The sequence below is a fragment of the Microcaecilia unicolor genome, chromosome 3, assembly GCF_901765095.1.
Source record: "Microcaecilia unicolor chromosome 3, aMicUni1.1, whole genome shotgun sequence".
In the NCBI taxonomy this organism is placed as follows: domain Eukaryota; kingdom Metazoa; phylum Chordata; class Amphibia; order Gymnophiona; family Siphonopidae; genus Microcaecilia; species Microcaecilia unicolor.
Window position 1 is genome coordinate 178,961,732 of NC_044033.1, and position 25,706 is coordinate 178,987,437.

General features: G+C 44.4%; 1 protein-coding gene across 1 annotated transcript in view; it reads right to left on the minus strand.

The window, feature by feature from the left end:
- The window catches only part of LRP1 (LDL receptor related protein 1), a 612,781-nt gene that overhangs the window by 227,244 nt on the left and 359,831 nt on the right, over window positions 1-25,706 (minus strand). Inside the window, exons 28-30 of the mRNA XM_030196646.1 lie at window positions 24,099-24,230; window positions 22,426-22,653; window positions 21,466-21,640 (exon numbers count right to left, since the gene is read on the minus strand). Coding sequence (XP_030052506.1) covers window positions 21,466-21,640; window positions 22,426-22,653; window positions 24,099-24,230 — 535 coding nt within the window. The remainder of the gene's footprint in view (window positions 1-21,465; window positions 21,641-22,425; window positions 22,654-24,098; window positions 24,231-25,706) is intronic.

Here is a 25,706-nt window from a genome sequence, read left to right on the forward strand (position 1 = left end):
ATTGAGGCACTTTTTGTAAGACTGTGATTGAAGAAAAACTTGATGCATGAACAGTGTTTTGACTATTTAAAATATAAAAAATAATTAAAAAATTGATAGCCACGGGGGTTTTTTAAAGTCAATGATGACTTTTTTTTGCGTGCAACCAAAAACTTTTCTGAGTGATTGCCGCAACGGTTGAGACTTTTCCCCCTTTCAAAATAGACACCACAGTACTGCTAGAGCTGTGTGTTGAAGTATCATTATTTAGCCAGCAGTTACGGAGATCTGTGCAATAAAATTCTTAGGGGGGAAATCCTCGAAGCTTACCCTGCATGCAACGTTTCACTTTGACTGGTTGTAGCCGGTTCTAGCATGCACATTATTCAGCATTTAATGCACAAAGGGGTTCTGCGTCACTTTTAACCCTCGTGGTAGCAGCTAACGATAATCTTACGCAAATGCATTACAATGAGCTCATTAGTATTAAAATGAGCATTCCATGCAATGAACAGAAAGGAGCGCCTACCTTTAACATTAAAAGACCCAACAGGTCTGAAGCTGTCGTTGCATGAGGGAGACTTCGTGGTGGAGCAGTCTGCTTGCACATGTGTTTTAAACATGCCATATACGTGTTCTACACTTAGTGTTAAAAAGTCATCATGGAACATTCATTAACAGTACCTGCATGTGTGCATGAAATGTGCCATGTACGTATATTATGTGTGCGTGTTCCACATGTAACAGCACTTTTAGAAAAGTTGTTGTGGAACCCAAAAAAAAGGAATCTCCATGTGACGTCACATCAGTGCACGCACACCTTTGACGCACTTGTCACCTTTCTTTTTTTCCCCTGTACATGCGAATAACATCAGTGCTTACCACACTTTCCCTACCGAGCCGCTTGCAGGATTTCTCATTTGCCTGCGATTTCCTTTGAACAATTAATCGCCATTTCAAAATCGGTAAATTCAACCATGGATATAGACGGACATGGTATTATTAAATAGCAACTTTTGAGCATCTGGCCCTTAGTGAGGGCCCTGCTTGGCCGTTAACTGCAGCTGTTCATGCATAACACCTGGATAATCCCCCCTCCTCACTACGTATAATGAGGATCCAGAGTACAATAGCTTCCTCGGTTCTGTTCTTTTGAGCACTGATTGATTTGGGCTCCACTCTGCCCCACATGTGTGGATACAGAGGAATCTCAGCTCTGCCAGCAACATTTTGGGGCTTGCTTCAGCCCTGAAAGAGAGGGGATGGGGTAGGGTTACCATATGGCTCCAGAAAAAGGAGGACGGATTGAGCCAGCCGGGTTTTACTTTTTGGGCTGGGTGCTTGTTTTGGTCACTTTTTTGTCAAATATTTTTTTTTTTCTAATAAAATAATGCGATGTTTGTGTTGTATGGGAAGGATAAATGATTGAGTGGCCTAGTGGTTAGGGTGGTGGACTTTGGTCCTGAGGAACTGAGTTGGATTCCCACTTCAGCCACAGGCAGCTCCTTGTGACTCTGGGCAAGTCACTTAACCCTCCATTGCCCCATGTAAGCCGCATTGAGCCTGCCATGAGTGGGAAAGCGCGGGGTACAAATGAAACAAAAATAAAATAAAAATAAAATGTACTGCTGCCACTGCATGCAAATATTCATTGTGAATATCCTAACATCCGATTGGCTGGGGATTCCCCAGGAAAGGTTTCAGGGACGCAAACAAACTGGGCAACACAATAATAATGGGGGATTTCAATTACCCGCATATAGACTGGGTTAATGTAACATCTGTACACGCAAGGGACATAGGATTTCTTGATGAAATCAAGGACAGCTTCATGGAACAGCTAGTTCAGGAGCCGACAAGAGAAGGAAAAATACTAGACTTAGTCCTTAGTGGTGCTCATGATCTAGTGCAGGGGGTAACGATACGAGGGCCGCTTGATAACAGTGATCATAATATGATCGGTTTTGATATTGGCATTGAAGGAAGTGAAACTAGGAAATCAAGTACGCTAGCGTTTAACTATAGAAAAGGTGATTACGACAAAATGAGAAAAATGGTGAACAAAAGACTGAAAGGAGCAGCTCGCAGAGTAAAAAACTTGCATCAGGCGTGGATGCTGTTTAAAAACACCATCCTGGAGGTTCAGGACAAATATATTCCACGTATTAGAAAAAAGGGAAAAAAGACTAAACGTCAGCCGGCGTGGCTAAACAGTAAGATAAAGGAAATCATTAGAGCCAAAAAACAATCCTTCAGAAAGTGGAGAAGAGAACCAACTGAAAGTAACAGGATAGATCATAAGGAATGCCAAGCCAAATGCAAAGCGGAGATAAGGAGGGCAAAAAAGGACTTTGAGAAGAAATTAGCGTTGGAAGCAAAAATACATAGTAAAAATTTTTTTAGATACATTAAAAGCAGGAAACCGGCCAAAGACTCGGTTGGGCCGCTGGACGAAAATGGTGTTAAAGGGGCAATCAAGGAGGACAAAGCCGTAGCGGAGAAATTAAATGAATTCTTTGCTTCGGTCTTCACCGAGGAGGATTTGGGGGGGACACCGGTGCCGGAAAGAATATTTGAAGCGGGGGAGTCGGAGAAACTAAACAAATTCTCTGTAACCTTGGAGGATGTAATGGGTCAGTTCAGCAAGCTGAAGAGTAGTAAATCACCGGGACCTGATGGTATTCATCCCAGAGTATTAATAGAACTAAAAAATGAACTTGCGGAGCTACTGTTAGAAATATGCAATCTGTCCCTAAAATCGAGTGTAGTACCGGAAGACTGGAGGGTAGCCAATGTTACTCCGATTTTTAAGAAGGGTTCCAGAGGAGATCCGGGAAATTATAGACCGGTGAGTCTGACGTCGGTGCCGGGCAAGATGGTGGAGGCTATTATTAAGAATAAAATTGCAGAGCATATACAAAAACATGGACTGATGAGACAAAGTCAGCACGGATTTAGTGAAGGGAAGTCTTGCCTCACCAATCTAATGCATTTTTTTGAGGGGGTAAGCAAACATGTGGACAATGGGGAGCCGGTTGATATTGTATATCTGGATTTTCAGAAGGCGTTTGACAAAGTGCCGCACGAAAGACTCCTGAAGAAATTGCAGAGTCATGGAATCGGAGGTAGGGTATTATTATGGATTAAGAACTGGTTGAAAGATAGGAAGCAGAGAGTAGGATTGCGTGGCCAGTATTCTCAGTGGAGGAGGGTAGTTAGTGGGGTCCCGCAGGGGTCTGTGCTGGGTCCGTTGCTTTTTAATGTATTTATAAATGACCTAGAGATGGGAATAACTAGTGAGGTAATTAAATTCGCCGATGACACAAAATTATTCAGGGTCGTCAAGTCGCAGGAGGAATGTGAACGATTACAGGAGGACCTTGCGAGACTGGGAGAATGGGCGTGCAAGTGGCAGATGAAGTTCAATGTTGACAAGTGCAAAGTGATGCATGTGGGTAAGAGGAACCCGAATTATAGCTACGTCTTGCAAGGTTCCGCGTTAGGAGTTACGGATCAAGAAAGGGATCTGGGTGTCGTCGTCGATGATACGCTGAAACCTTCTGCTCAGTGTGCTGCTGCGGCTAGGAAAGCGAATAGAATGTTGGGTGTTATTAGGAAGGGTATGGAGTCCAGGTGTGCGGATGTTATAATGCCGTTGTATCGCTCCATGGTGCGACCGCACCTGGAGTATTGTGTTCAGTACTGGTCTCCGTATCTCAAAAAAGATATAGTAGAATTGGAAAAGGTACAGCGAAGGGCGACGAAAATGATAGTGGGGATGGGACGACTTTCCTATGAAGAGAGGCTGAGAAGGCTAGGGCTTTTCAGCTTGGAGAAGAGACGGCTGAGGGGAGATATGATAGAAGTGTATAAAATAATGAGTGGAATGGATCGGGTGGATGTGAAGCGACTGTTCACGCTATCCAAAAATACTAGGACTAGAGGGCATGAGTTGAAGCTACAGTGTGGTAAATTTAAAACGAATCGGATAAAACTTTTCTTCACCCAACGTGTAATTAGACTCTGGAATTCGTTGCCGGAGAACGTGGTACGGGCGGTTAGCTTGACGGAGTTTAAAAAGGGGTTAGATAGATTCCTAAAGGACAAGTCCATAGACCGCTATTAAATGGACTTGGAAAAATTCCGCATTTTTAGGTATAACTTGTCTGGAATGTTTTTACGTTTGGGGAGCGTGCCAGGTGCCCTTGACCTGGATTGGCCACTGTCGGTGACAGGATGCTGGGCTAGATGGACCTTTGGTCTTTCCCAGTATGGCACTACTTATGTACTTATGTACTTATGTAAGATCTGAATTAGGTTATTTCTATAGGGTACTGAAATGGATGGGAGCTGAAACTGGGATGAGTACAGACCAATTGTGTTTATAAACTCTGACAGTCATCTGTTATCTGTTCTCAATTCTGGTTCAATTCAGGCTTCAGACAACTAAACAGCAGAAGCAATTCAAGGACGGACAAACATGGCAAGAGTTTATCCAAATGCCAACTTTCGGAAAAACCTTCATCAGGGGTCACACAGATTTCCACAATACATTCAATGCATGTACTGCAATACCTGCATAGAAAATGCTCTGCTCCAATTCCAAAAGTCAGTGAATGGTTGATCAGTGAAATGCAGTGCTATTGTCCTGTTTCTATAATTATTTCATTAAAGGTATCACATAACTGAACTTCACAGAAGTACCCATGGGGTTTGCATGACTGCAGTCAGCAGACTGCCTTACCATTTGGACATATGCCTTCTCTTTCACAGGATGTCGATGACTGAGCTTTCAGATGGTTTCTTTGCCGTGCACCCCCACATTTCTCACTAGAGGAGATTTTCCTTTTGTGCCAGGTAGTTTTAAAACACCACTTCTTACTGGAAGAATCACTTCAAGGACACAGATGGTCCTGAACAGATATGCAAGGATGAACCAAGGGAAGGTCTAGGTGGCTGATAGCTCAACACTATGTCTCTGCCTAGGACTCAAAGTCAAACCCATTATAACCATCTGTGGACAACAGGAAACATTCATGGTGGCCAGAAAGAGGAAGAACCAACAGCCCCCCTGTGGATGCAGATGTGCAAAAGGCACTGACCAGTTAATGTTGCACAAACATAGACCTAGCTTGGACAAGATAGCTGGACACTATGTTTGAAACAAGAGACAGCGCAACCTACTGGACATTCTAAGATTAACACTATACCTTAATAGGTCCTACCTCAGCAGCAGTATAACTGTATTTGCAGAGTCCAAAAAAAAAAGGACACAAAAAATAAAATGCCACCCCACAGTCACCTTGACCCCACCAAGAAAGCCAGATTCAATAAGCAGTGAAAATACTGGTAAAAGTAAGAGACATTCAATTTCTTCCATAGTCTAAATACAAAATTAGAAAAGGTGTACATTTCCAAAAAAAGCAAACATCCATGAACAGCATGTCCCCCTTTCCTCTCCTCTCATCCACGTGCAGCTTGCCCCCCCCCCCTTCTTTCTCTCCCATCTATGAGAAGCTTGTCCCCTCCCCTCCCTTCCCAGGTCTACCTTACAGCCCTGGTGGTCTAGTGACCTCTTCGGAGCAGGAACCCCCCCCCCCCCCCACTCTTTCCTGCCCACCACCGCTGACCTGCTCGCCACTGTCGCTTCTTGAAAATGGCTGCCGAGACTTCAAGTAGTGGCATCACAAGACTTCTGCGAAGTCTCACGAGGCCACCTCTTGAAGTCTCTGCAGTCATTTTTAAGAAGTGGTGGCAGCAGGCAGGAAAGAGTAGGGTTCTTTCCTGCCCTGAAGAGGCCACTAGACCACCAGGGCGCACATTTTATTTGGGGGGGGGGGGCGGGAGGCAAGAGCTCCCGCCTGCCCAGAAACCTTGACAAACAGGCTGGCTGGAAAAAAACATTCGGACCCCTAACAGTCCCCTTTAAAGAAGGACATGCCCAGGGAAATCCAGACATATGCTAACCTTAAGTAATACAAAAGTATTAAACATAACGAAAGGAGGAAAAAAAGCTATTTTGCCTTAGAGACCAGATACCAAGCTCCTTGCCAGAACGAGAGGCAGAGGGGGAGGAAGGGAAGGTGGGACCCAAACCTGTCTGAACCTGAAGGAAATATAGCCTGGTGGTGGGCTTTGGGGCCCCCTCCCAAATCTCTACCCGGGGCCCCATCATGTTTAACATTATTGCTGGTGAGAGGTCAGCTGTCTGGGTGAGAAACTTTCCTATGTTTGGGAAGCTAAGCAGGAATAGATGCTTTTCTGTTTAATTCCATCTAAACTGTATCATTTAGTGAACAATCTAAAGTAGCAGTAAATCTGTAGTTACTCCAAGGAGCTCTCTCTTTGTTCCTGATATCCCATCACATGCTCTACCTTTTTCCTCGATAATCCCATGCTTCAAATGTTATTGTTCCTGTTAGATTTCAGGTTAGGCCAAACATTTGTGGCAGCCAAAACCAGCTACATGACAGCTGCAAAGACACTGGCACGAGTCCCATTTGAACTATGATAAGGCAAGCTGCTCAGATCATGCCAAAAGGTGGAGAGCAGAGATTAAAAGCTAATTTTCTATAAATATTGTTAGTGAAGACTAGCTACAGTGAGCTTTATTAAGTATTCTTTACTCTTCTCCGATCTCCTGATTTGTGGTCCAGTCCTACTTAAGTTAGTTAATAAGGGTCACAAACAGAATTGCTAGGATTTGAGGTCTAGAAATCCTCCTAGCAGGGGAATCGATTGTTTGGAGCCCATTTAACCCAGATATAAAGACTTTGGAACCTTCATCCTGGTTGATCAAATTGGTGGCCGACTGAATAGCTTCGTTACCTGGTTAATGCATCTTTGAATGCAGGGGTTATCAGGGCCCGCTGAACCACAGGCAGAGTAGGTGGCTGCCTAGAGCAGCAAAAAGCAACTGAAGTCAAAGCAAAATGTTCAAAGAGCCAAAGTCAAAGACCCATTAATGAATACTATCACTCACAGGGAGGGCCTGCTTTAAATTCCATGATGTCTCAGTGGTTAAGCGGAGCAGGAAAAGACCCCACTCGCTCTGCATGAGAGAAATTTGCATGCACTACCTCCATTCTATCTCTCATGCATATTCATTGTGGGTATCCTGAAAATGTCCTGAGGATGACTCTCTCTCTCTCTCTCTCTCTCTTTGTGTGTGTGTGTGTGATATATATCACAAAGGACTTAACTATAAATCCACATATGCATCCAGCTTCTCCTACATAAGTGCGCAACTTTGGAACGCACTACCAAAGGCCATAAAAACAATACTGAAAACCAACCTATTCAAGAAGGCATACCATAACGATCCATCCTAAATACTAGACAACTAGACTTTACACGAACTAGACAAAACCGAACGCCTTACACTAGACCGATATCCTTCGCTGCTACTAATGAAAGTTACGCAATACGCACTACCACTTTATTTCTTATGCCGGAAATGAACTGTCTATAGTTGATTATCTAACTTATGTTATAATTCACTCTATTACTCAGGAACTTCCAAGTGTGCTGAGCCCCCCCAACCCCACCCAAAAAAACCCACTACCCACAACTCTACACCACTACCATAGCCCTTACGGGTGAAGGGGGGGCACCTAGATGTGGGTACAGTGGGTTTGTGGTGGGTTTTGGAGGGCTCACATTTACCACCACAAGTGGAACGGGTAGGGGAGGATGGGCCTGGGTCCGCCTGCCTGAAGTGCACTGCACCCACTAAAACTGCTCCAGGGACCTGCATACTGCTGCGATGGACCTGAGTATGACATTTGAGGGTAACACAAAAGATTTTTTTTTTTTTTTATGTTTCAACGATTTTTATTATTATTGATGACAAACAGTATAATAATTGAGCAATCATCCAGCAGAATCCCAAATACATCCACTACACACATCTAGAGTGCTCCTGTAACATACACAATGTCATCCAGTTATAATACCACCCTTACAGGAAGGAACTCGCATAGTGCCAACAAGTACAATCTATACCCAGTTAGAGAACAAGATTCCAGATATAATCAACATTACACAAAAGATTTTTAAAGATGTTTTTTGAGGGTGGAAGGGGGTTAGTGACCACTGGGGGAGTAAGGGGAGGTAATCCCCCATTCTTTCTGGTGGACATCTGGTCAATTCAGGCACCTTTTTGTGCCTTGGTCGTAAGAAAAACAGAACCAGGTAAAGTTGTCCAAATGCTTGTCAGGGATGCCCTTTTCTTTTCCATTATGGGTCGAGGACGTCCATGTGTTAGGCACGCCCAAGTCCCGCCTTCACTACACCTCCGACACACCCCTGTGAACTTTGGTCATCCCCGCGACGGAAAGCAGTTGGGGACGCCCAAAATTGGCTTTCGATTGTACCGATTTGGGTGACCCTGTGAGAAGGATGCCCATCTTCCGATTTGTGTCGAAAGATGGGTGTACTTCTCTTTCGAAAATGAGCCTGATAGTATATACAGGTACTTATTTGTACCTGGGACAATGGAGGGTTAAGTGACTTGCCCAGAGTCACAAGGAGCTGCAGTGGGAATCAAACCCAGTTCCCCAGGATCAAATAGGGGACAATGGAGAACCCTGAGGCACTCCGCTAGTAGTATTCCAACTAGCAGACTGAACCTTATTCTTGTAAACACAGTATCTGTTACGTACGAAACCTTCACACCAATTCAAGACAGCTCCAGTCATGCCAATTTCCTTTAAACTGTGAAATGGATCAGATACGTCAGATTTTAATAAAAGCAGTTGACCTTGACATAGCACCTTCTTCACTTCTAAAACTAATGCTAAAAGGAGCTCAGGACTAAAGCAAGAACTAAACCTACACTGGGATGAAAGTAAATAATCAAATTTACCCAGATAATTTGTAATAATAATAAAATAATCTCCAAGAATATTGCCTCCTCCCTCAAAACACCCAGGGAGAATCTGCTACAGTAGAAAAAGAAAAAATTCACAGACAGAATCCCGCTTGTAGTGACATACAATCCAGAGCTGGAAAAACTGAGGAAAATCATAAGAGATCTACAACCTATACTCCAGGAGGATGAATTACTGAAAGAGATATTCCCATCCCCACCAGTACTGGCCTTCCGACAGCCACCCAATTTAAAACACAAGCTAATCAGAAGTAAACTTCCTTCACAGACTGAAAAGGAACAGAAGGGCACACTTCCCTGTAATTTATCCAGTTGCAAACTATGCCAAAATATTTCACAGGACCCCAAAGTCATCCACAAAGGAAAGATATTCAACATAAAGGGATCTTTCACTTGCTCATCTTCCAATGTGGTATATATCATTCAGTGTAAAAAATGTAACGAAGGATGCTATATTGGAGAAACAGGCCAGATGCTTAAGACAAGATTCAATTTACATAGACATCACATGAACAATACTGGTGCCAGCAGGGTTCCCACGCCTGTTGGTCAACATTTTACAGGACCAGGACACTGTACCAGTGATTTCACAGTGAGAATCCTCAAAGGTAACTTTAAAACCATACAAGAACTTAAGACCTTTGAAGTCAGAATGATTGAATATTTTAACACCCAACAGAAAGGACTTAACAAGGATCTGGGGTTCCTAGCCCATTATAAACCATAAAGCTGTATGTCTCTGTTGATCACCCTCCCCTCACCTATCCACACCCACCCTGTTAGAATATCAATGATATGCTTTGATGTCCCCATGCATACTTCCTACCCACCCCCCTCCTCCCACCCTGTCAGACTGTCATAGTAATGCTTGAATGTTTTCACTTATATACACTGTCAGCTAGCACATTTGCTTATTTCCGATCTGAGGAAGAAGGGCAACCTTCGAAAGCTAATCAAGAAATGTATTAAGTTATGTCCAATAAAAAAGGTATCATCTTATTTTCTTTTCCATGTTTTATTTTGTTTGATTTCTATTGATAACCCAGATAATTTGAAAATTGCTGGGCCACTAATGTTTCCAACAATTTAGCAATAATGGGAATACTGGCAATTGGGTGAAAACTACTGGGGAGAGTCATGTTGTGTCTCTCCTCCACTTTAGGGAATAGATGTTAACATAATATCCTCAAGTAACCTAGGGAAGACTCCCTGATTTTATCATGATATTCTATAAATATATAATCCAAGCTATTGAACCACAAGATAAATTCCTCAACAAATGAGAAAGGCTAGCAGTAAATGCTCACAAGGTAATTTCCAGAAATGGCCACGTGCTCATGGCCATTAATGCAAAACACAGAAAACGGGCCACTTTTCGGCCATGGTAAAAAGTCTTGGCACATGGAAAAGACCTGCATAGGGGTGCACTAAGGCCATTTTTTTACCGTATCTTTGTAAAGGAACCCGTAAAGAGCAGATTCTCAGAAGGGAGAAACATGTGCACCTATTCTAAACAAATGTCTAAAAAAATAACAAATCAGATGTACTAGTACACAGAAGAAAGAAAACCTAGGAATAAGACTAGCTAAGGAAATGGTTGACTCGAGAAACAACAGGAAATACTGGACACAATTTTCAGCAAAAGTAACAAAAGTACTGGTAATGAGCTGAAACAAGCTAAACTAACACAAGGGTTAGAGAATGTGAGGTAACATAGGCGTAGCGTTACTTGTTTGCTCTTTTTTTCGGTTTATAGTGGAGAAAAAGACCTCAGTAGTCACCGTTAGGCAACAATGTGCAAAGTGCACTAAAGTGCCAATGTAATTTATCACTGGACAAAAAACTCCATTTGTATGTATGTAAAGGCTACTAATAGGGATTACTTTACATGGTGAAGGCGGTTAGCTTGGCAGAGTTTAAAAAGGGGTTAGACAGTTTCCTAAAGGACAAGTCCATAAACCGCTAGTAAATGGACTTGGGAAAAATCCACAATTCCAGAAATAACATGCATAGAATGTTTGTACGTTTGGGAAGCTTGCCAGGTGCCCTTGGCCTGGATTGGCCGCTGTCATGGATAGGATGCTGGGCTCGATGGACCCTTGGTCTTTTCCCAGTGTGGCATTACTTATGTACTGTGTGGAAAAAATCAAAACGTGATATTAAACTGTTTCTCAACCAAGAAATGATGTTACTTAGCTTAATCAATACTGCCCAATGGGGCTCGAGAAACAAGCCAGTTGGCATTTTGTGTACGGCCACGTTAAACCTTGTAGTACATCTTTCAGATTATTATGGGACTACTATGGGGCTTCCCTATTGTTTACGCCACATCCACAAATACAGACTTCATCTTGTTGAAGAAGGCACCTATGCAAACCTAGTAAACCTAACAAATTTATAGCCAAACACACACATGTGAAGGAATGAACCTTTCTTTGTATGGCGCTGTGTGATTTGGGTCTTTGTGTAATGCTGTCAATTAGAACATGGTGCTTTTTCGTGCAACCTTGACTTTTAGACTCCTGTTAGTGGTGAAACTCCCTCTAGATTAAGTGCAGCCATGTGTACAAAATTATATTTCTTCATTAAAGTAATTTGCACTGCTTACATACCTACAGAGAGTAAATTAACAAGTTAATAAAGTAAGCTTTTGGATATTGTAAAAAAAAAATGAGAAGGGCAAGGATCTAATCTACAGTGAGCAGTGGCCAATTTACGAATGACAGATTGCATTAATTAAGCAGAAATTAGAGAAAAAAGTAATCCAAGTTATCTGAACAGATACAGACAAAATCATTTTCTGGATCTGAAATAGCTCTTGGAGCAGCAATAGGTTTCAATGTAGAAATGTAATTCGGAATTTTTTCGACCTTATCTCTAAAGTACAAAGCCTTAAGTTCAACAATGCATCAACCAGAGAACTCTGCTACAGCAGACCATGTGTGGTCACATCAGGAATCTGTAGTAGAGAATGGCACAGGGATGGAGACCGCAGTAACCGCGGGGATGGGGACAGAGCCCACGGGGACGGGGTGGGGATGGGGAAAGAGCCCGTGGGGATGTTAATGAATTGGGCTGTTATTTATGTTTAAGTGATGCAGACAAGCAAACATCCTCGCCACAACTAGCAAAATTTGCATGGGGGATGCCATACATTCCTGCTACCAGTACATCTTTTAAGAAGACATCTTCTGTGGAAGACAGGAGAGCTAGACTGAATCCTGAGATTGTTGATGACTTAGTCATCCACAGATTAAAATATCATAACAGTGCTTCATAGAGCATACAGCGCGGGTTGTATTTTGTACCCTTGGACATTTTAACAGGGTGGATTAGGATTTCTTGGGGTAGAAAAAGTCAGCTGTTGTTGGGGTTGGAAAGGTAGGGGGTGGTGGTGAGCGGGGTTATTAGAGTTGCTCATTGTTACTATTGTTTTCTATTTGTGATTTATAAACAGTTGCACAGCATATTGTTCCTTTTTAATACTTTACTAAAAAGATTTAAATATAAAATCATAAGTGTTCGACGCTTCTGCAGATGAGGACAGAGCTCACAGGGATGGGGCAGGGACAGGGGTGGAGACAGGGCCCGCAGAGACGGTACAAGGACGGAGACAGAACCTGCGGGGATGGGGTGGGGACAAACCTTGTCCCCGTGTCATTCTCTAATCTGTAGGACTATAAGCAATGGTGGGCTTAAGTCATCTCAGTTGTTAAGCTGATCATGATGGAAGCAAAAGTGGGTCTTGGTAGTTAGCAAATCTGCTAATATTCTTCTTGATAAAGAACCAAGTCATTGAGAACTGAACTAAGGGTTTCGTCTGTTAAAAAAAAAAACAACAAAAATAAACTGTGGCTAAGTGCAATTCATTGTCACGTTTAACCAGCATCAGCTAAGGATTTTAGTTTCTATCAGCTATTACAGTTTTTATTTCAATAGAAAAGGTAGCCCTAAAGTACAAGGATTCTGTTATTCCTTCTCATCTGCCTCTCAAAAGCATAACTAGCATTTAACCTCGCTTCCCAGCCAAGCCGCACTGTGTAAAAGGATTATTTTGAAACCTGTTCCCCAGACAAGGATTAGGTGTACTATAAACAGGAAGCCTGTCTCACTATATGTACACAGCCTTTCATTTGTTTCCTTCTCTTGCTGATTCTGGTGTGTGTTGATGGGGGGGGGGGGGGGGGGGGGCTGTGTGTGTGGCTCCAGGTGATGTCAGTTGCTTATCCGTGTGTGTGGTCCTTGGATTCTGCTGTAACATGAGGAAGTCTGGGGCCTTAGTGGTAATTAAGAGAGGCACCAGAAGTAGGTGATCCCCCAGTGACCAGACATCATTACCGGGCTCAAGCTATACAGTAAAGGGGTTTGGGAGGACTAGAATTCGTATTGTGCCATCCCCACTCCTGGGAAGACAGCGGAGCTGAGGGAACAGCATGCAACACCCTACAGGGATGCTCTGATGAAGGTGGTGACAGTGCTGGACAGGAATTCACGCTGTTCAAAAAGCGACATTAATGAGCAAAGAGGGATGTTTTAAAGGCATTTCCACGAGTAAAGCAGTGTGTTATGTGGAGATAGGTGAAATTAACAAATAAGTTTACGTTTCCTCTCCTTGAATCCTGGCAGACACAGTCCAGACATGTGTGTTTATGCCATCACCCTGCCAGCAGTTCAAGGCACAGAATCAATCACCTGTTGTCCTAGTGAGATCATTGGTGTAAATGCTAGTACAGCTAAGTTACTTGACAGTATATTAATGTGTAAGTTAAATTACAAGACAAATCCTCAGACTAATAAACCAGTGAGACACAAGGTTCCCAAATCCTCACCTATTTTCCCTGAACCTATCAGGGGTATGACACTAAATAGGTGAGGTACCCAAAGTCTGCTCCTCCTGAACTCAAGGGAACCGAGCAGCTAGCCACGTGTCGCCTCAACCACCACTTCACTAACACAGCAGTAAGCCATGACCTACCCAGGTGCAATTCAAAGAAAGGAAATCAACAGGCCAGTTCAAATTTCACATTCCTTATCATCCTGCCAGACCAGTACAAACACATGGGGTATACCCAAGCGCAACTTAAGTCTGGAAATGAGAAGAGGCCAAGGCAGCCCTGTTTCTTGGAGGCAGGATCAGGGCACACAAAAGAGAAAGCAGCCAGGACATGCCCCAAAGAACTGTCCTGTGCATGACATTTACACATCTAGAGGATTTCTAATTATTTCTGTAGCACTACTAGATGTACGCAATGCTGTACATATTAAATGCAGATGTCACAACCACAGAAACAGTGAGCCCTTGGACCGTAGCAGGAGCTGCAGCACAAAGTCCCCTAGGCTGGCACAAGGCAAGACTGGAACAAGGGTAGACAGGACTAGGCAGAACAAGGCAAGGCAAGACTAGACTGGACAAGGCTAGGCAGGGCAGACAAGACAAGTCTAGAGTGAGCAAGGCAGGACTAGACACAGCAAGACAAGGCAAGATTAGGCACAGCTAGACAAGGCAAGACTAGGCACAGCTAGACAAGGCAAGACAAGACGAGAACCAGATCCAGATGAGGCAAAGAAAAGCAGGGCAATGGAACCCAGGCAGAGCAAGGCAAGCCACAGAACTAGGTTTAAACTGGGTCCAGAGGGCAAGACAACTAGGTTAAAACTGGGTCCAAACAAGGCAAAGCAAGGCAGATCAAGAACTGCATCCAGACACAATGAGCTGCACAAAACAGGGCAATGCTAGACAGGAGAAAAACTGGATCCAGACAGGGCAAGGGAAAGCAAGGCAGTGGGAATAGAACTGGAACCAGACAGGACAAGGCAAGACAGTGAACTAGGCTAAAATTGGGTCCAGATAGGCAAAGGACAAGGCAACAAGCAAGACACACTAGACTGAAACAAGGCAGGGACTCGGAGGCGAGGCAGGGCTTGGAGCTTGACAGGAACTCGGAGATGAGGCAGGGCTTAGAGCTTGGCAGGAACACGGAAACAATGCGGGGTTTAGAGCATGACAGAAACTCGGAGACAAGGCAGGGCCTGGAGCTTGGCAGGGCTTGGAACTTCACAGGAACTCAGAGACAAGGCAGAGCTTGGAGCTGGGCAGGAACTCTGAAACAAGGCAAAGCTGGAGCAAGAACATGGCAGGAACTTGGCAAGGCAAAGCAAGAACCAAAGAAGGCAGGCACATGAGGCAAGTCTAGGGCTAGAAACCTCATTGCAAAGGCATCTGAGGGGAGCAGGAACCACCCTTAAATGCCCTAGAGGCGGAAGTAGATACTCAGCTGCCTCCCTGGAACAGCAACACTTCAGCATGCTCGCATCTAGGGGAACACTCAATGTCACCGCACCAGCCCAACGCTCCCAAAGGCGTTTAAAAAATAAGCGGAGCACGAGTCACAGCGGGAGTCCCTAGAGGGCTCACAATCTAAGGTGTTTATTATACCTGGGGCAGTGGAGGGTTAAATGGCTTGCCCAGGGTTACAAGAAGCTGCAGAGGGAATCGAACCCAGTTCCACAGCTCACTGCACTAACCATTAGGCTACTCCTCCACTCCTGTCCGGGACTATAACGCACCTCCAGTTACAAAGGGACCTCTGCTGTTAAAACAGCTGCCAAGCCTCCAAAAACTGTATGCGGTTCTCCCTCGGCACTTGTGGCACCTGCTATGGCTTCCCCCATCCCCTTTGCCCAAATGCCAGTAGAAGAGGTCAGCTTCCTGCTCCAGTGCAACTCAGGATTAGTGCCGTGGTCCTGTCACAATTAGAACAAAAAAGGAGTTGGCTAAGCTGCTAAACCGCCAGCTCCCACATACACTGCAGCATCTGCCCTGCTTTAGGAGTACAATACTTGGCAGGAACTAGCCTCTCCATCTACCCCTTCCTGCTGTGACCCTCTGCGTCTGAACTAGTTACCCTCAATTCATCACCAGAACAGTGTATCCCTTACCAGAGGCGAGGAGAATCATTCCTCTCCTTACCTCTTATGTTTTTTTTTAATTTTGCTTCGTTCTGTTTTTATTTCCACATGTACACCCCAACGCACACACACTTAGCTTTACAATTCAAGGCAACAGAGCTCAAGCTGGTTCCCCAGTTTGTCTTCTTATTTGATATACTACCTCTCAATACAGAAGAGCAGTTTACATTAAAACAAAAGGAGAAAGGTCAATAGTTTGAGCGACAGAAGGACATGGGAGGGCAAGGGTCAGGCTATAGGAAACACAAATCTAAGATCACACAAGATGTTCTAGAACAGGGTGCATACATTCAGTCCGACGGCCACAAACCAGTAAAGTTTTCAGGATATCTACCTAATGAATATGATTGAGATAGATTCCAACATAATAAAGGCAGTAGGCATGCAGATCTATCTCATGAATATTCGTTAGGGATATTCTGAAAGTTCAACTGACTTGTGGCCCTTGAGGACTGAACTTGTACACTCCTGTTCTAGAGGGTGACGGTAGTAGAAGAAAAGAAGAACGCAAAGAGTTACAGTTTACTGCTGTATCCAAATAGAAGCAAATTCAGAGTCTTACTGCTGAACACACCTGGGTAACAAAATACGTTACAGCCCGTTTGAAGAGCCTATCCAGCATCTCACTACTGGCAGTCCAAATGCCTGGGTAAAGAACCATGTCTTTAACCCACTTGAAAGAACAGTCGATACAATTGATTCTCAGAGGCTGGGAATTCCACAGGCGAGGGTGCCAGATAACTAAAGGATCTCATTTTCTGAATGGAGAAGGAACAGTAGAAGGCAAATGCAAGCCCTTGGGAGGAGAAAAGGCAAGGAACAGCCAACAGTTCTGACTGGTGCCTACAGAGGCCTCTTATCTTCTCCTAGGCTTCATCAGGCAAGGACAAACCCCTGAGCTTCCATCCTGGAAGCTGAACTCCAAACCCTGTGGTACCAGTCCAAACATGTACCACCATCTGCAGAAGATAGCAAGTTGCTCAGCAGAACTTAAACCAGTGACTATGGCACTGGCTTTCCATCTCCAACTGCTAGTAGGGTGGCATAAATCTATGTGCCTGGACTAGTGTTGACCAAAATTGGCCCATTACAAAACAGCTCCTACTTTAGCAGATAAAATGAATAGATGCAAAAGATGATTTCTGTCCTATGGGAACTACAATTTTTCACCTCCATGAACTTGGACACTAAGGGGTGAATTAAAAACAGGTTCCTATCTATGCAACCATGGCAGGCTGCTATCACATTCAGATGGACTTTCACTGAAGTAGTAATTAGCCCATATTCTAAGAGGTAAGCTAACTATCTAACCAGAATATTTCCACTTCATTGCAGCATGGAAGAAAATTCAGTTTCAGTCTATTCCTTCTCACTGAATCACTCAGGAGAATCCCCCTAAGACTGGTCTATGTATGGAGAACTTGAGGCTGAAGGTGGGTCTTGTTTTTCAGTGGTAGGGAAGGCTACAAGGTATCACTAGTTTTGGTGATAGCAGGGTGCTTGCAGAGTCAATTCTATCTTCCGATGCCAGGATCAAAGAGCACCAGCTGGACATCTATTCTGAGCAAAGGACTCCTTGGGATTGAGGGGAGTAAATTTGTAACAGGGACAGCTAACCCTCAATCACTGGCATTGGCCTTATTGCCCATCCTATCCAGTCTGGATGTAATTGTGTCCTGTTCAGCAGTCTCTGGTACCAATACTGCCAGATCCCAAAACAAGATCTTTGGCACCAAATGTACTAAATATGCCAATGGAGATGACACTGAATGGGCTGATTTCACCGAGAAGGGTGCCAGGGCCAACATCAGCACAGGTTCTGTTCTGGGGGATGTCCTCTTAAACAGCAGTTCCTGTGCTAGGTTTGGCTTGGACCCCAAGGATCCAAGTTCCTCCTTTCTGGAGGGTTTATCCATACGATATTTCTTCTTGTGACACACCTTCCTGCTCTTCTATAAGAAATCGTTCCTAGAAGTGGAGTTACCTGTGGTCTCCCCTCGCACCTCAATGAACCAACTTACTGGGTTTCCCCGCAACTGGAGTCAGAAGCAGAGGCTGCTTGACCACCATCTTGCATCCCTTGGAACACTGTTACTTTAATGACATTCACACACAATGGAGACACAATTCACAGCATATGGCCAAGCCCCAGGTACCCATAGCAGATATCATGGAAGTCTGTGATGGACAGCTGTTTGAACATGAAGGGTGGAGATCTTCCAACAGAACAGCTGGTTGGGCAAAACTTGAAGTTGATTTTTGCAACAACCGAAGTTTTCTTTTTTTAACAAATGGGGAGGGAATCTGCAGGGTGGGTTGTGACTGAGAAAAGTTTAAATCTAGAGTGGCCAATGATGCAAGAAAAAAAATGCTGTGAAAGTAGAGAAACAAGTCTGTGCAGAAGTGCAGAAAAAAACAAACTGAAGGGACCAGCGAGATGGTGGCTGTGCAAGAATTCCTCTACATGCTTGAAAAGACTTTCTCAGTTTTTCTGAACTCCAAGATATATGTTGGTGTCATCACTTGGCTTCACTCTCTAGTTTGGCTAATTTCATCCTGCTTGTCGACAAAGAAAACCCACTGTTCTACAAATGCATACCTGAGGCGGGAAACTGGGGCATCTAAGACAAATTTAACCCAAAAAATATGAGTGTAAACATAAATGCACAGTTAGCCTGGAGTAATTTTCAAAGTGTAACTATGTATGTACCAACAATGCACCTCTGCCCTGTCTTCGCCACGGTATCCTGTTTCTGCAAAGCACGCCGCCAATATGGAAAGTAGAGGATGCTTAATAGCAGGGCTGCATGCAGGGAAACTGAGGGTCAGTTCAAAGAATTGATTCTACTGGGCTGGAGATGCTATCTAGTGCAGGGGTTCTCAACCTAGTCCTCAGGACACAGCTAGCCAGTCAGGATTTTCAGGATACCTGCCATGAATACGCATGAGATAACTTTGCATGCGCTACCTCCATTGTATGCAAATCTATCTCATGCATATTCATTGTGGATATCATGAAATCCTCACTGGCTGGGTGTGTCCCAAGGACCAGGTTGAGAACCCCTGATCTAGTGGTAGGGAAGGAGTCCCAGCCATCAAGGAACAGTGATACCTACTGATGGCTCACAAGTGGTAAAATAAACGAATGGGACGAAGACCATGGCGCTGGAGTCTGGTAGAGGCTAGTTCTAACTAATCAGAAAGCCCAGAAGAGGAAGAAGGGAGTGCTGGGCAAAAGAATTAAAATCTCTGTAACAAACAACGGTGTGTGCAAACACAACTTCACACAAAAAGAATATTACAAAACTAGTGATCCACTGACAAAAGTTCTAAATTCAAAAGACTCATATATTCAAAGAAATCTCATATCTATATAGCAAAGGAAGGAAAAAGCCTCAAAGAGCTCCAAACCTGTAAGTTTACAGAACTAAATGTACAGCGCTACTCGCAACTCCTTCAGCCAGTCTCCTTTCTCCCAGGACCAACGATGGCCAGCGTTTCGCTTAGCTGCTTCAGAATCCAAACGACAGGGAGAATATCAGCATGCATCCTTCTGCATGTATGCTGTTATATTCTCCCTGTCATTTGGACCCTGAAGCAGCTAAGCGAAACGCTGGCCATTGTTGGTCCTGGAAGAAAGGAGACTGGCTGAAGGAGTTGCAAGTAGCGCTGTACAAAGGCTGACTTTTAGACAAGATACGGTCTGTGCCCTGAAGAGCACAGGTACAAATCAAAGTAGGGTATACACAAAAAGCAGCAAATATGAGTTATCTTGTTGGGCAGACTGGATGGACCGTGCAGGTCTTTTTCTGCCGTCATCTACTATGTTACTATCCTGCTTATAATCGAAAGAGAAAAACGCCTATATTGTGACCCAAATCGGGAGATAGACGTTTATCTCCCAAAAACGAATAAAGCGGTATAATCAAAAGCCGAATTTGGACGTTTTCAACTGCACTCCGTCGCGGATGCGGACAACGTTGATGGGGGCGTGTCGAAGGCGTGGTGAAGGCGGAACTGGGGCGTGGTTATCTGCCGATCAGAGATGGGCGCCTTTCGCCGATAATGGAAAAAAAATATGCGTTTTTAGCGAGAATTTAGGGCACTTTTCCTGGACCCTGTTTTTCCACGAATAAGGCCCCAAAAAGTGCCCTAAATGACCAGATGACCACTGGAGGGAATCGGGGATGACCTCCCCTGACTCCCCCAGTGGTCACAAACCCCCTCCCACCACAAAATATGCCGTTTCACAACTTTTTATTTTCACCCTCAAATGTCATACCCACCTCCCTGGCAGCAGTATGCAGGTCACTGGAGCAGTGGACTTCAGGCAGGTGGACCCAGGCTCATCCCCCCCCCCCCCCACCTGTTACACTTGTGCTGGTAAATGGGAGCCCTCCAAACCGCCCCCCAAACCCACTGTACCCACGTGTAGGTGCCCCCCTTCACCCCTTTGGGCTATAGTAATGGTGTAGACTTGTGGGCAGTGGGTTTTGAGGGGGATTTTGGGGGCTCAACACCCAAGGGAAGGGTGCTATGCACATGGGAGCTGTTTTACCTTTTTTTTTTTTTTTTTTGTAAAAGTGCCCCCTAGGGTGCCCGGTTGGTGTCCTGGCATGTGAGGTGGACCGGTGCAGTACGAATCCTGGCCCCTCCCACGAATAAATGTCTTGGAGTTATTCGTTTTTGAGCTGGGCGTTTTCGGTTTCCATTATCGCTGAAAAACAAAAACGCCCAGCTCAAAAAAAGATAAACGTCCATGTTTTTTCGAAAATACGATTTGGTTCGCCCCTTCACGGACCCGTTCTCGGAGATAAACGCCCATGGAGATAGGCGTTTCTGTTCGATTATGCCCCTCTATGTTACTATATAAGCACAGCATCAAAGAAAAGATTTACTGTCTAGAGCTTTTTATAAGCCGTAGATATAAACATTTTATGATATATTTTGGTAAACTGAACACTACTGGACGTTTTTTTTTAGACGATGACAAAGAACAGATCCTTGTGATCACATTTAGCTCTATAAACTTCCGTGTTTGGAGCTCTTTGAGGCTTTTTCCTTCCTTTACTATATAAATATGAGTTTGCACTGAATATATCTCTTGAATTTAGAACTTTAGTCAATGGATCAAAAAATTTAAAAATCCGAAACACTCTAAAACATACCCTTGTTCTCACCATTTCAACTTAATACTAGCTGTCATGTGACAAATCTTGACCCCTGACCCCTACTAGTTCATTTAGGAACTGTAAAATGTGTTCTTCCAACAGCACTGCTCACCGAACCAATACGAGCACAATAGCTCAGAACACACATCATATTAGATTACAGACGGCCCTCTGTAATGCTGAAATGTATGCAATCCACACAAGCACAGCTTTGCACAGCTTAATATAAAGAGAAAATGGCAATGCAGAAGCCACCAGTTTCAACACTGATGAGAATTTTCACCACAAAATGCTTGACTGACTCATTAATCTGGGCCAATACATAACAAATGGTGATATTTCAAGCGAAAAAGATCTTTCCAACTTGCCTATGTAGGCCTAAAAATGTCCAAGCACAGCTGTGCCTCCTTTGGTCAGACAAAGCTGCCATTCTAGCCTCAGGAAGCAGTCACTCACCCTTTTAGAGGATTCAGCACCAAGCAGTGGGGTTTATCCAGTCCCTGAATCACAGCGTTCTTAAAGGAGCCATCCAGCCGAGCCACATTAATCTGCTTTTTGTTAGCATCGTAACTAGTCCAGAAGAGGTTTCTAGACACCCAATCCACAGCCAAGCCATGAGCATTTGGCAAGTCTGCAAAGCAAAGGACACACCAAACACAGTAAGACCACAGTATAATCTTCCTGATCCAGGGCCGCCGAGAGGGGGGGACAAAATTCCCAGGGCCCAGGCCGGGGGCCCAGTGCTGCCGCCACACTCCAGCCCGCCCGCCCTCCATCGCTCCCTGGCATTGAACTTAAGCGCCTCACCTTCGAAAGCGCAGCAAGCAGCGGCAGACCACTCCTTCCTTCCGTGTCCCACCCTCGCCTGACGTAACTTCCGCAAATATTGCAGTCTACAGTTATTTAAGCTGTCATACTCATGCATACGCTAAAACTGTTCTAACATTACATGTACAGTAAATGTATGGGAAAATTGTGGTCAGCTGATGTTTGTTTCAAGGCTGTGCATTGACTTTGGTTCAATCAGTGTATGTATGTATATATTTACAATTTTTCACAAGAAGAAGTTTCTCAAATTCTACTTTTTTTAAAAGAGTATATTGAATTTTTCTGGATTTTTAAGTTAAAAAGGCTTGCCCTGTACACTGGTTTCTTCTTATCATGGATTTGTTTTTCAAATGCTGGGGGGATGTTGGGGGTCTTCAGCTGGCAGGGCTGGCCACATTAGAGCTGTGCCACTGCAGGTTATGATTAATTGTAATTAATTGTGTGATTACATTTTTTTTTAATCTCATGATTAATTTTGATTAAAAGCTTTAATCGTTGCCCAGTTCTAGTTGAAAGTGGAAGGAACCCGCAGGGGTGGGAATGGGAGATGTGAGCAGAGAAAATTCTACGCAGCAACCTGTAACATACCTGCAGACACCACAATGTCCACGCCTGTGCCGTTGATGAAGGCTCTCTTAATGGTCTGTGTCCTCACATCAGACCAGTAAATCCTCTGTTCCAGTGCATCGTAGTCCACCACAGTGACATTGTCGATATCAGGGACGGTGAAGGAGATGATGTAATTGTAATATGGATTGTCAATGTCCACCCCACGGATTTCCATCTGGCGAGCATAAAGCAGGAACTTCTTAAACTCTAAGACAGAGAGAAGACAGCAGTGAGTCTGAAATTCTTGGCCATTGTTCCATTTACTCCCTAGATATGTAACAGCTTTGAGGCTTCCTGTAATGTACCAACAGCAGGGTGGAACTTTGAGATGATGTCAAACAACCATCTGTACCTAGAGATTAAGGGGGGATCCAATAGTATCATTCCTCTAGGGAAATAACCTTGATCTCCCCAAAGCCCTTCAGATTCCGGTATTATTGGAATTTTTCAATGGAGGACACCTAGATGCATTTCCAGAGATTTAGACTCTAGTTACCTGGATAGTAAAAAGACAAAATGACCAACTGTGGAATGAAACGTGCCAAAGTTATGATTTATTTCCTTCTTTTTTTAGTACAAGGTGATATATCAAATTTGAAATATAAATAAAGTTGGGCAGGGATTATTCCTTCTTTTCCTTTAAAACTAATCAATCCCCTGCTTCTTCCCGCCAGCTCCTTATAATTTCTCTGTTGTAGCAGGGGCATAGCCAGACCTCAAGGTGGGAGGGTGCCAGAGCCAAAGGAAGGGAGGGGGCATGTTTTGGTCACCACCGCACCCTCACCATCCCCCCCTCCTGCCACCCACTGCTGTCATTGTAAACATCTTGGCTGGTGGGAGTCCCAACCCCTGCCAGCTGAATACTTCGTCCAGTATAATTCTGGACCATTTTTAGGGCATAGACAGTCGGTCACGCTCCTTTTAGTGAAACTGAGCTCAGTTTCACTAAAAGGAGCGTGCCCGAAGTGAGGGGAAGAGAGAGAGCAGGGCAGACAATACAACGGTGCTGCTGCAGACCAGCACTGGACGAAGTATTCAGCTGGCAGGGATTGGGGACTCCCACCAGCCAACCAGGGGCCAAGAGCAAATTTGGGGGGCCCAGGCCCCCGTGGCCCCACCTAGCTACGCCACTGTGTTGTAGTATTTCCCTCCCCCATTTTTTTCCCTATGAAAGGAAATATACCCCAAATCTAACTAACAGATAAACTTAACAGATGGTTGGAAGGGTGGCATCAAGGCAGCTACATAATATAAAAGGTCATGATTCAAGGGAGGCCAGACCATCACCTAGATGTTGGAGAGTGGGGGAAGTTGCAAGGCTAAATACCCTGGGTGGTCAGCTGAGAGACCGCCTATAACATCATAACTGGCCCAAGATGCAGCCAACTATTGAGGCCTACCCCTTTTCAATGAAGGGGTCATGCTGGGTCAGCTAGATATGAGCTTAGTTCCACTAGCATTATAGTGATAGCAGCGATGTGGCACCCCCACCAGCCTGGAACCCTAGGCAGGTGCCCATTTTGCCTGCCCCTTTCTATTCAAGAGGACCACATGCAGACCATTGCTGGGCACAGTCATACAAACCCTGCCCTTCAGAACAATATATCTCAATCTGTTACAGTACCCTGAATTCTTTTTAAGCTTTCACATACCATAACAGGTTTTCTTGTCCTGTGCCATCTTCATTAAATGTGGGCAGGCGCAGGTGAGGGTGCGGTTGTAGTTGATGAGGCAAAGGTGAGAGCAGGGGCCTTTTCCTCCATTTTCTGCGCAAGGGTTTGGAGCTGATGTATAAAAAAGGAAAGGGAAGGAGAAGAACGGCAATAAAGATGAAGGTTAGTTATTGTTTCATGGCAGCTTAAAATGGATCCTTTGCTGTAGGTTCATTTCCTGTCAAGGACTTCCCTGCCTTCAATGTTATTCTGAGTCACTTGGCTTTCTCTTCCCTACTTTCCCATGTCTCACTAGAATCCTGCTGCCCTTTGGAAAACAAGATGAAGCCACACGCTTCTCTTCTGACTCTGGAGTCACAGTCGCTGTATTAAGAATGTTGGTTTTAAGTGAGTTGCGTAGGGGTGTATTTTCAAAGCACTTAGACATACAAAATTACACAGCAGCCTATGGAACTTTGTAAGTCTAAGTGCATTGAAAACCAGCCCCATAGTATCACCTATTTTGAACACACTGGGTTATTACTCTCAGACATAGGAACCAACTTTTCAAAATGATTGGGGGTGATCAACTTGGCACAAATTACCAAGTCCATATAAAGGAAATTAAAGCATGGTGGGTTGTGAACACAACTGGTCAGGTTGTCTTTAAATGAAGAGCACAGCAGTTGGTTTCACACAGGGAGGAATTGTGGGTAAAAGAAATGCTAGGAGTAGCACTACAAGTCCCACCAGTCTCTCTTTCTCCCCAACCCCAACTCATCGCCACAGTTTACTATCCTACTCCCAGCCCATCTACACCACACTCACGCTATGCCTTCCGGTCCACCCTGGCCCATCTATACAACCCATATTCTCCCCCTCCCAGCCAGTCCTCAATGGTCCTTCTTCCCTACCTAACCTGTGCACATCAGACACTTTTCTTTTGTCTCAGACCATCCCCACTTCTTTCTCAGTACCTCCCCACTTTAATGTCGTCTTCCTCCTCTCCTTATTCTGTTTTTCCCTCACCTTTTTCTCCGAATGCAGTTTTACTTTTGTTTTGGGGTAGGATGCTTAATACCCTCAAACCCCATACCTACTGCCCCAGTCTATGCTCTCTATTTCATCCTGACCTGACCTGCCTTGTCCCCAACTGATTCCTCCCCCTATTAGGTTCCCTCTCACTCTTCCTTGGTCAGTGTTCCTCCCCTGCAGGCTAGGCCACACTGCCAATACAGGTTCATTGAACATTTCCAATTTGTTATTTCTACCCTTCCTGGCAAGGATCATATTCCTACTCCCCCTTCCCACACCTCAGACACCATTCATATCTAGAACTCACAGACAAATACAATAGCAGTTCCACATCCAGAAAGGCCCTATGAGCTGCTCCACCACCTGCATGCACAAACTTTGGAAGCTCTGCAATCAGTTGCTCCAGAGCCCCTAGGGCTATATTTGTATGTGGTGCTTCCTGTTTCCAACTGCCCGAATTGCTTAAAAAGGTCTCCCACATCAAGAAAGATTAGCAACTTAAAATTAAGGAAGTCCCTGAAGGAAGGAAAGAGGACACCTTCAATGAACCACCCTTCCAGGAAGCTCTGTTCC